At 42.2% G+C, this 10,691-nt stretch overlaps 1 protein-coding gene across 7 annotated transcripts in view; it reads right to left on the bottom strand.

Annotated features, from left to right (window-relative positions):
* Positions 1-587: 587 nt before the first annotated feature.
* The window catches only part of ep400 (E1A binding protein p400), a 32,963-nt gene continuing 22,859 nt past the window's right edge, over positions 588-10,691 (bottom strand). For all 7 annotated transcript variants that reach the window (XM_084360562.1, XM_084360563.1, XM_084360564.1 and 4 more), the window contains 19 exons: positions 10,588-10,632; positions 10,274-10,427; positions 9,848-10,080; positions 9,559-9,732; positions 9,421-9,468; positions 9,183-9,319; positions 9,009-9,065; positions 8,835-8,913; positions 7,277-7,453; positions 7,143-7,188; positions 6,956-7,062; positions 6,593-6,791; positions 6,369-6,508; positions 5,519-5,758; positions 4,444-4,618; positions 4,025-4,173; positions 2,988-3,146; positions 2,808-2,885; positions 588-1,591 (listed from right to left, as the gene is read on the bottom strand). In XM_084360562.1, the coding sequence (XP_084216688.1) occupies positions 1,277-1,591; positions 2,808-2,885; positions 2,988-3,146; positions 4,025-4,173; positions 4,444-4,618; positions 5,519-5,758; positions 6,369-6,508; positions 6,593-6,791; positions 6,956-7,062; positions 7,143-7,188; positions 7,277-7,453; positions 8,835-8,913; positions 9,009-9,065; positions 9,183-9,319; positions 9,421-9,468; positions 9,559-9,732; positions 9,848-10,080; positions 10,274-10,427; positions 10,588-10,632 (2,712 nt within the window). In that variant the 3' untranslated portion in view covers positions 588-1,276. The remainder of the gene's footprint in view (positions 1,592-2,807; positions 2,886-2,987; positions 3,147-4,024; positions 4,174-4,443; positions 4,619-5,518; positions 5,759-6,368; positions 6,509-6,592; positions 6,792-6,955; positions 7,063-7,142; positions 7,189-7,276; positions 7,454-8,834; positions 8,914-9,008; positions 9,066-9,182; positions 9,320-9,420; positions 9,469-9,558; positions 9,733-9,847; positions 10,081-10,273; positions 10,428-10,587; positions 10,633-10,691) is intronic.

The following is a 10,691-nucleotide window of genomic DNA, read 5'->3' as shown; positions in this document are numbered from 1 at the left end:
CTTTAAAACTTTAACTAAAGTACTGTTCGTCTAGGTTACTGATTTTTGCCAAAGTAATATTTTAACACGATATCTTTACTTTACTCGAGATGGAATTCTGGGTACTTTTACATCTCTGTTGATGGTTAACCCGCAGCTCATCTGCCCTTTTGTCTGACTTGCTCAGCTGACATATTTTCCAGAGTCAGCAGCCGACCAGGCCAAGCAGACAGTGCTGAGCAGGGCTTTCTAGTCTCGTTGCATCTTCAGACTGTCGAACAGCAAGATGTGTAAAAATCAGGATTGACTGCATGCCAACGCAAAACTGTGACTGAGGAGCTACAGCTGCCTTTGAGAATAATTTCATGTGTTCTCGACACCTGAAACCGATAGCTCCAGATCCCGTCTGCCTCCAGGAGTTTTTAAATTAATGTCTGAAAAAAGCAGAAGTATTAAATGATTACAACCTCCAGAGTCTGTAAGAACAACTGGCGCACTGATCATTCCAGCTCAGTGTTGAAACTGTAACAAACCCAGGAAGCGTGTTATAAGAATTCACAAGATTTCCAAGGACTTACAACAGATTTAATGAAAGGAAAAAAGATGAATGTGTATAAAAACAAAACACTTTATTACAATTAGGCTGAAAAAACCCAATGAAAACACGACTACTTTACAAGTACAAATGTTTTTCATTGATATTTACAGTTTTTTTTCTCTTGACATCAATAAAAAAAGACAATTTATGAGAAAACACAAAATACTAAAGTACATGTTTACAGTGTATTTGCTGCAATAAAAAACAAATGACTAAAGGAACGTGCATTATTCTCCATTCAGTATCTATAGACAAGGGAATTAGACATAAAAAGGACTATTTATGAATACACTTACTCTAATCGACAACACAGAATTACCCATAAGCCTCAGAGATCTGTTAGGAAACAATATAATCATCACTTTGAAGGCATGTCTGTCATTTGTTGTTTTGGGTTGTGGTTGGGGGGGCGGGGGGGGATTTTTCAAGAAACATTCCACATTTCAAAAAAACAAAGAGTTGAAGTAAATGTTGACTCAGTAAAGCAAAATTTACGATCCCACCAGGTTTATTATTGGCAGCAGTGCTGTGATCGATCTGCCAGGCTAGTTGAAATTGTTCTGTGTTATGTTGAACACTGTTGTAATCAGGTGAAGAAGAGGTAAAGGTGTGGTGCGGTCAACAATGTGATGGGGAGTCTCTGGCATCAGCTGATGTGGGATCCAGAACTTCAGTACTGTCAGAAAATCACTTGTTTCATTAGCTGCTCCCCCCGCTGGGCTTGGCAGGAGTTTTGGCCCTGATGCCGCCCTGGCGAGCTTGACCCTTGATGGGCTGTTGGGGCTGAGTGGGCTGCTGCTGCACCGGGGACTCAGCAGCAGAGGGTGTGGCGGGCTGCTGGGCGGGGCTGTGAGGGGGAGGTGTCTGGATCTGGGGGGAGGTGGCTGCAGTCACCACCTGCTGCTGGATGATCTTTTGCCCGACAACCTGGGCGGTCGTCCCAGTGGGAATCATTTGCACCTGAGCAGGAGCTGACGTGGCTGCCTGGGTCAGAGTCACAGTCTGAGCCTGGATCTGAGGAGAAGCATTTACTAAATATTTATCTGTCCTGTTTTGCAGGTTTGATGTGATCTATTCCAGTGCATTTAAAAGCTCTCTGCTGCTTTTACAAAGAAGTGACACATACCTCAATAAATGTTAGCTTGCATACAATTTATTCCTCTTTTGTCATGATGTTATTTCAAAGTGTATTCATCTAATGTATCTTAAATGCATGTTTGATGCTTTCATATCACATTAATAACGCTTTCACTAACATAAGGTTGGAGACCTAATTTACCTGTTAGACCACAACTAGCAGTTAGTCTGAGATACCACTGTTGTGTAGATATTAGGGGTGTCACAATTTCACATATCTACAAAATGCAAACAAACCGCGAATTGTTTAACCTCAAGAGACTGTTGTGGTTAGCACAACGTCACAGTAATGCAGTCCATAGCCTGTATCTAAAATGAGTGGCATTGGTATCAGCTGGCTGTAGACATCCCGACCGTTAGAAATAAAAAAAACCCAAAAAAAAACCCAACTTATCTTATTTACAATAATGACTGAAGTTCTTCATCTGAACACCCTGGATGCAAGCTGTGAGAAGTACCCTATCACAGACCTCATTCGATATTCAACTCTCTTTGGCTGCTGACTGTACACGGCTGGTTAGCTAGTCTTGTTGTTAAACATACCGTCAAATTATATTTATAGGTTTGTCAACCTTACACAATGTTTCTGACTCTAAATATTGCTGAGCAATTATCTCCCACTGCTAAGTTGTATCTGAGGTTCGTCCCATTTACTACAGTAGTGAACAATGTTTTCATTGAAAAAGAAACTTATAGGATGGTAATGATTGTTTCAAGTATTAGTCAAACCCTCAGTTTTTGCCAGGGAAAAAAGGTTTTGAGAAATGGAGAAAATATATACATTTTAATTGAAAATCATGAAAATAAAAGGTTAATGGTATGTCATGTCCATAATCAGGAAATAATGGACACCTAGTCTGGCATTATCCCTGACTGAAAAAAACTATAGAAAGGCAGCATATAGTTTAAATGATGAATTGAAATGAAAAGTCTAAGCCTTGCCTCAAGCAGGGCAGGTAGCTACATTTAATCTTAAACTTGGAGTATAAAGACTCAGCCCGAGGATGTGATACAGCTTCAGGACAGAGTTCACGACATGTTCAGATGAGGAGGCATACAGAAGTTCCCTTCAGAATTCAGCTGAAACCCCTACCTGCTGAGGAGAAGACACGATCTGTTGGAGGTTGGCCACAGTGGATTGCTGCTGCACTATTTGTGGGAGCTTAGCCACCTGATAAGAGAAGTAAACAGGAAAACTTCACATCAACACACAAACCCCAGTGTTTACCTGCAAATATTTACTTTGCGGTATTGACTGCCAATGATGATGTACCTGGATTTGTTGGGCTCCGGTGGGTTTCTGAGCCTGGGCGATGGATGTAGTAAAGAACTGGGTCTTGATTCCTGTTTGGAGTTGGGTGGTTGCGTAGGTCACCTTCTGCTGCTGCTGGGCCGGTTGGGCAGCCTGCACTGTCACCTGCTGGGTGCCGATCTTAGGGAAATAGCACCGCTACAATTACTACAGGAACATGGTTCTCTTTATTTTTATAATCAATAAATATTTCCACTAAACTGATATAATTAAGCTAGACAAAAGATGTATATGCTGTATATGAAAGTGTGTATGATGTATATGAAAGTGTATATGCTGTATATGAAAGTGTATATGATGTATATGAAAGTGTATATGCTGTACATGAAAGTGTATATGATGTATATGAAAGTGTACATGCTGTATATGAAAGTGTATATGATGTATATGAAAGTGTATATGCTGTATATGAAAGTGTATATGATGTATATGAAAGTGTATATGCTGTATATGAAAGTGTTTATGATGTATATGAAAGTGTATATGCTGTATATGAAAGTGTATATGATGTATATGAAAGTGTATATGCTGTATATGAAAGTGTTTATGATGTATATGAAAGTGTATATGCTGTGTTTGTTGCTTTGAAATGTTGACTGCATGAGTCACTTTGCAGCCTTAGATCCATAGGTGGGGGCCCTTCTGACGGTTTCAAAGTCGAAGATTAAATGTAAAGGTGCAAAGGTATGCTTTAGAACAACCTACCTGAGGAGATAAGGCTTACAGCTTCTTTTAAATCACTCCTCAATACACATTTTTCTAGACTTGCCCTTATGTGATATTTGTTGTTTTATTCCTTTTATTCTTCCCATTGTCTAAGATTGTTTCTATTTGTCTTTTATTTTGTAATATTGCCTTCCTGAGTATCCTTCTTTTGCTGTGTCTGTCAAAGCACTCTGAAGACTGTTTTTAAAAGGTACTATATTATTGTTCCTAAGAAATTTGTTGTTAGTTGTTAACATTTGAAACTCCAGTGTGTGTTTCTGCAGTGTGTTCACCTTCTGCTGTACAGTGGTCTGTCCTTGCTGTGGCTGCCCTGCCTTTTGTTGGGCAGCAGCTGCTGCCTGAACTGCTGCCTGCTGCTTCTTCATCTGAAGCAGCTGCTGGACCTGCATCTGAGGGAAGGACGGCGTCAGCACAGGCCCACCTGACACAAAGGAGAAAGAATAACAGGAACTTTAAGACGCTCACATACAGTGGTGTATAAATACTACTCAAAATTAGTTAGGTTAGTTAGATTATTATATGTCACAGAATAAACAATCAGGTGAAACACTAAAATATCCTTATATCCCTGACGTATTTTGAGTAGTCTACTAGGCAAGAACAGACACATGATTAAAATAACAGCAAGTGATCCATGAGCAACATGGGGAGCAACAATCATGTCAAAGTCATAGAAAAAAATAAAACACACCTGTTTTCTGGGCCTGACCAATAGCCACACTGATGCCTGCTACAGTGACTGGCAGCGTGGTGACCCCAGCTGATGAGACCACAGCTGGCACAGAGACCACAGGAGGCTTGGTGAGGGTCACCTGGGCCGTCTGTCCTGCTTGGGCCTGAATCTGGCCCTGAGTGGGCACTCGAGTCTGTGAGAGGAAACACAACCAGTGTTAATGCTGCCACAACCTCCAACAACCTCCAACACCGACATGAACAGAGGAGAGAAAGGGACATGATGTTCAGAGGAGCCTCGTTTCCATTAACGTATTTTATGTAAAGGTGTCGCATTAGAAAAAGTTGATGGAAGCAGCTAATTTTGTCGAAAATGCTATGCTAGCTTGAACTTGTTTTTGCCTTTCCCAAAAAGAGTTAATGCGCTTAATGAGACACGGAAACAGGTTTTCTGAATAAATTCTGATGTAGCAAATATCAAACTCACATGAATGATCCCCTTTTTTCCCACTCTGAGAGAAGAATAAGCCGTTTGTTATACTACCATAACATGTGAAAACATGGCTAGTAGTAGTGACAGGTATCGATGAGGGGACCAAACAACTCCTCCATGATAATCCATCCACTTCTTATTCTTTGACATTTATTGCCAAATGGCAAACAACTGGTTTTGTTTCTTGTTCGCAGCCCTTTACTTCCTCTACTTGGTTTATTATAGTCCTGTGTAATTTAGCCTATTCCACCAACTGCTGATGAAACTATGCTTTGTGTAGCCTAGTTTATTCACTCCAAGTTGATGGAATATTTGATGGATTTTTTCTTTTCACATTTTTGCTTCAATTCCCATGATGATTAGATGGAAAAACAGCTAATATTTTTGCTGGATAGGTGAACAAAAATACACATTGATGTTGACATTGATGTTGTACATTAACAACAACTTTATTAGTTTTAATAATACAATTCATCTCATCTTTTCAATTATTTGAGAAAGACCAATAAGTGTAAGATTCCCAAATTATTTCCACAACTTCTTCTAAGTGTTGTGATATCTTTATAGATGTATAATCAATTTATTCTTATCACAGTCTTACCAGTCTGGCCACCTGCAGGTTGGCCACGGTTGTGCCGGTCAGCACAGCTCCAGGTCTGGGTGTTGCCACTGCTAACTGTGGGTTGGACTGGGCAGCCTGTGCAGGCTGCACCTGAGTGGCCTGCTGGGCTCCTGCAGCCTGTTGGCCCTGAGCTGCTGCTGCTGCCACAGCTGCTGCCACCTGCTGCTGCTGCTGTTGCTGCTGCAGCTGCAACTTGTGCTTGTGCAACTTTAACAACTCCTGTAAACACAGTTTACCAGTTAAGGACATGTTAACAGTACACATGTTTTTGCTACAATCCTTACCCTCCTTTATTTTGCTTACTGGGTATATCTGAAATATTTCAATCACTGTGATCATGCTGACAAAGAATATGTCCGATGAACCTGCTAATATGTCGAAGTAACCGATTCCTAGGGCTGTCACAGTTCTCTAAATCCCTGGATTGATTTGTGTATTTGTTTTTAAATTCACAATTTGATTTTATTTTCAATTTAAACAGTAGTCTTTCAGCTGCTATGCCATTGTAAGACTATCACATCTGGATTTGTCAAGATCAACAGATCATTGGTTTAAAGCCCTAAGAACTGTCATATACATTTAAGATTCTTCTTTTAAAAGACATGGGTATTTTACAAAAACAGCTTGACTTCATATTGCTGGCTTTTTTCAGGTTAAATGTAGGCAAGTTCAAATCATACTCACCTTAAAGAAACATTACAGAGTCCAATAAACTCATTGTTTGCTACAAAGTTTGGTTTCTCAAATCTGTCCTGAGTAAACCCTTTTCTAGAATAAATCAAAAAAGGACCTTTGAAAAAGAAGAAGAACCTTTTTATTGGTGGTGTACCTGTGGTTTGCCGACACCTTTGATCTGCGGGGAAGCCGCCTGCTGTTGCTGTTGTTGGTGCTGCTGCAGCTGCTGCTGACGGATCATCTGCAGGTGGGCTGGGGTCAGAGGCTTTGCTTGTGAGAGCGGCATACCTGTGGCTGGATTGAGGGCAGCGGATTAGACAGATCTGAGAAACACTGAATCGAAGGATGTCTTTCAAAGAAAAGTGTTGAGTTCAGAACCTGCTGTGACCTGAGTGACCAGTGGACGAGTCTGTGACTGCACTGGGCTCAGAGTGGTAGAAACTACTGCAGATGCTGTCACTGGGGTAACGGCTCGAACACCCTGACCCGTAGCTATGGCGACCACTTCGGCAGGGGCGGCAGCAGTGACGGCCCTCTGTTGTGCGTGGACCACCTGGGCTCCAGCTCCAGCTGCAGGCTGGACCAACAACAAAAAAAGCACAATGAGCAAAGGTTCCAACACTTGTAACGGCCACTCTGTCTACAGGCTGTAGTAGGTGTACATTCTGCGTCATGAATTCCTATTAGTCAGTAGGCAGCAGAGTTAAGCCAGAGCAGCAGTGATAAATGAGCATGACTCACAGACAGGGTGCCTGGGATGACTGGAGATGCCAGGCGTTTGTTGGCCTGGAAGGGACTTGGAGGAACTCCAGCAACTGTGTTCACAATCACATTCCCTCCTACAGTGGCTGGAAGAAACAAAGAGAAATGAATTAACTGCTGGAACACCAACAACTTTGTAATGTGAACCATATGTGTGTCAACGTACCAGCCTGGATGGTTGTGCCAACCGTGGCATTTTTTATGGCTCCAGCCTGAAAAACATTAGATGTGTGTGTAAGAGTCTTGTTTTGGATCATTCTATATGTAGAGGCATTTAAGTGAAGGATATTTAATTCTCACCAGAACTGCTGCATTAGGCACAGCAGTAGCTCCGGTTACAGTGGCAGCCTGAGGGACCTGAGCCTGAGCCTGGCCAGCAGCAGGAGCTTGAGCCTGGCCAGGTGCAGCCTGGGCCTGAGGTGCTCCGGCCTGCTGCTGCTGGGCCAACTGCTGAGCCTTCTGCTGCTCAGCAAGGGCCTGCAAACATACATACAATGCACAAAAGCAAACATGTCAGTAAATATAAAAAATAAGCACTTCTTGGATATGAATCCCTAACAGATGCTTCTGATTCACGCTTCTATTGACTCTGAAGAAACCCAGTGTAAAATCGATATGTGTTGGTCTTATTTTTTACTTTGGTACTTTAAAAATCAGTGTGCCTTGAATTATTGGGGAGATCCAATTTCTCTTCTTGTGGAAAGTACATGTCAGTACTCATAACAGTATTTACCCTACAACTACCTTGAGGGGCTGTATACGTCATTCAAAAAGGGAAACCAGAAGAAAAAACTGTTGTTACGATAAAGCAGCTTAAAGTCTCTCACTAATATAGCTGCTTCTAATCAGGATATGACTGCTAAAAAGTCGCAAAAAGCACTGGTAAAGAGGTAGAGGTGAGAAACAACACTAAATGGGTGAAATCATGGATACTACAGCGACAGACTTAAGGGGCATTCCATTTCCTTTTCTGTTTTCTTCTCATGCACTGATTCGGTTAGTTAAACAGCCAAAGTGATTTCTCTCACCGAACGGCACTGTTGCAGATTCAACAAGCTCAGTTTGCCAAAAAGCTGGCAACAAGGGCCAACTAGCACAACCAGTGGAGGGCACACTGTAACAACTAGGGCCACAGACAGTCACTGCTGGCCAGGTCTGTCAGTGCCCTTAAGCTAAATGGGTAGTCTAGCTAGCTTGCGTTGTATTTCCGTACAGTCATGCATGCATTTGTTTCTCTGTGCTTTATTTCTGAAACTGGAGATTTATTCACCACTGTGTCGTACAAGTTGTAGTACTGATGGTTCTGTGTACTCTGACTGGATCCCTGTAACTTAGCTGCTCCAAAGTTGTCAACCTCAGAGGAACACCGCATAATATAACATACAGGCATAAAACTGTACTTGAATGGAACAGTTGCAGTCTCAAAGGGACAGACAAATATGTGTACCATATTAAGTGAAAAAAGCATTGCACACTCTGGTGAGAGTGACTTAGATGACGTTTCTGCCCTCAGGCCTACTTCAAAATCTACCTACTTCAAGATGTTATCACAATCCAGAAAGGATCCTTGATGTTGAAAAAGGCCTGAGAATGTGCAACACTTTTTTTTATTTCTAGTCTGCTGTCAGTGATAAGCACCTCATTAGGGCCCTCTGCATGTGTGTTACCTTTCTATGATAAACGACTTGTGCTTTGGCATATCAAATGTGCAGGCTGTCACTCCAAGTGAAGACTATAACAACAGATTTCTCTGTTAACATTCAAACCAAATGCTATCTTGATTCACTGAAATAAGATGTATACTCCTCGAGAGCCATAGCACATGGTTGACTGTGTCCTACACATTGCAGATGATCACCTTTTTCTCCTTGGCAATCCTTTCAGCACGTTGTGATGCCACCTGAATGGGAGGTAGGGGCTTGTCGTAGCTGATCCCACTGAAGAGAATAAAAGCAGCTATTAGACTTTTTCTTTAATTCTGGATAAAGGGTTTAGGCGGCCAGCTGTACAAAAATGGCAACATTAAACACACCTTTCTGCCAAGACTGAGGCATGTTTGGGATTCTTCTGGAATGGATTCATGCCAAGCCTGTAGGTACAATAAAGTTAAAAGTTAAGTTATAAAGTTAATACATTTAAAAGGACATATCCAGTTACAGTGAGACACATTCACTGATAACAGACTCACAGAATCATCAGTACTTACAGTGGTTTGATTGGTGGGCTCCTCTTGCTGGCTATGATCTTCATGAGTTCAAAGCGGCTATTGTAGAGCTGAATGTGTGTGGCATGGTCGTCCTGTGTGTAGATCTGACAGGTCCTCAGAGGACGGCTGTTCTTAGACTGAGTGTGGAACCAAACATGAAACAAAGAAACAACAAAAGTGAGGCCACAAATTCAAGAGCACGGAAACATTTATTAAATACTAAGACCAGGTCAGGTACCTTGTATATGCTCTTGGTTTTCTTCTTGGGGTTTGCCTCATACACCAACTGAAAAAAAGTTAAAGACGTGGTTTAGACAAAACAGTACAAGGTGAGTAAGTCATTTTTACAGCAAAGCAGAGTGGCTCTGTCAATTACCTTGCCCTCTTCCCTGGGAATGATGACATTCTCGTAGCGGTTGCGACACTGTTTGGGGGAGCGGTAGATGCGGCTGCAAGAGTTCACCACATCGCTCACCAGATCCCAGTTAGGAGTGTGGGCAGGAGACACGATGGTCAGGTTCAGAGGCAACTCCAGCAGCTGCTTTACAGCCTGTCAGACACAGAGTGTAAACATGGAATGTAGATATCATAATGTACATTGTGACATGCAGTCCTAGATGTATTAATTTCCATCGCATGTAACTTGGAAAGAATGGATGCAGTACCTGAAGCAGAGCCCAGTCCTCACTGATAAGCCACTCTGGGTTGTCCTGGCCGGCCTCCATGGCAGGTTTAACCAGCGATGGAAGGGGCTTGGCAAAGGGTGCCTGCTGCTTGAGGGAGAAGTTCTTTTTCTGGTCCTTTCCCTCACGGCGAACTTTCAGCATGCTGGCCTTCTCGAAAAGGGAGCGAGGAGGAATGACCGTCTCTCCATGGCCCTTCTTCTTCTTTCTGGCTGCTGGTTGCACAAACAACCTCCAGTAAGAATAGACATACCAAACTCACCTGCAAAGACACTACACACTGCATGCATCTACTCTTAAAAGGTCTTTTAAAACTCTTCCTTCTAAAAAGACACATTAAGCCAGTAAAGGTAATCTGACATATTGTTGTCCGAAGGAGTGAAGACCTTAATGGCTGATCGGCCTCACCTGTGGGATCCATCTTAAGTCTCTTCTGCTCCTTGCGGATGTAGACAGGAGGTAGCTTGGACTCGGGCATGGGTGTGGTGTCGTACATCAACATCATCACAGAATCAATGTAAATGTCGTTGTCATCCTGTGGTGGTGTAGGTGGAGTCCAAACCTGTGTTGGAAAATCACACGTCAGAATATAGCCAGAAGACAGAGCGCAACTTGGTGATTAGGGACACTGGTGCTGTTCTTACAAATTACTTCAATTTCGTCACTCAAAATAAATGCCAGAATTAATTTTTTTCCCAATTATATCACATTTGCAGTCTTACCGGCATAATTTCTGTGTGGCCGTCCTCTGCATCAAACACATACTCCTGTTCAAACGCAGAAAAATGGTTAATGTCAACTCACATTCAACACACCAATACTTGTT

The sequence above is a fragment of the Pagrus pagrus genome, assembly GCF_965226575.1.
Source record: "Pagrus pagrus genome assembly, chromosome: 8".
Classification (NCBI taxonomy): Eukaryota; Metazoa; Chordata; class Actinopteri; order Spariformes; family Sparidae; genus Pagrus; species Pagrus pagrus.
Note: the sequence above shows the minus strand (reverse complement) of the source record. Positions and strands in the feature narration are given on the sequence as shown.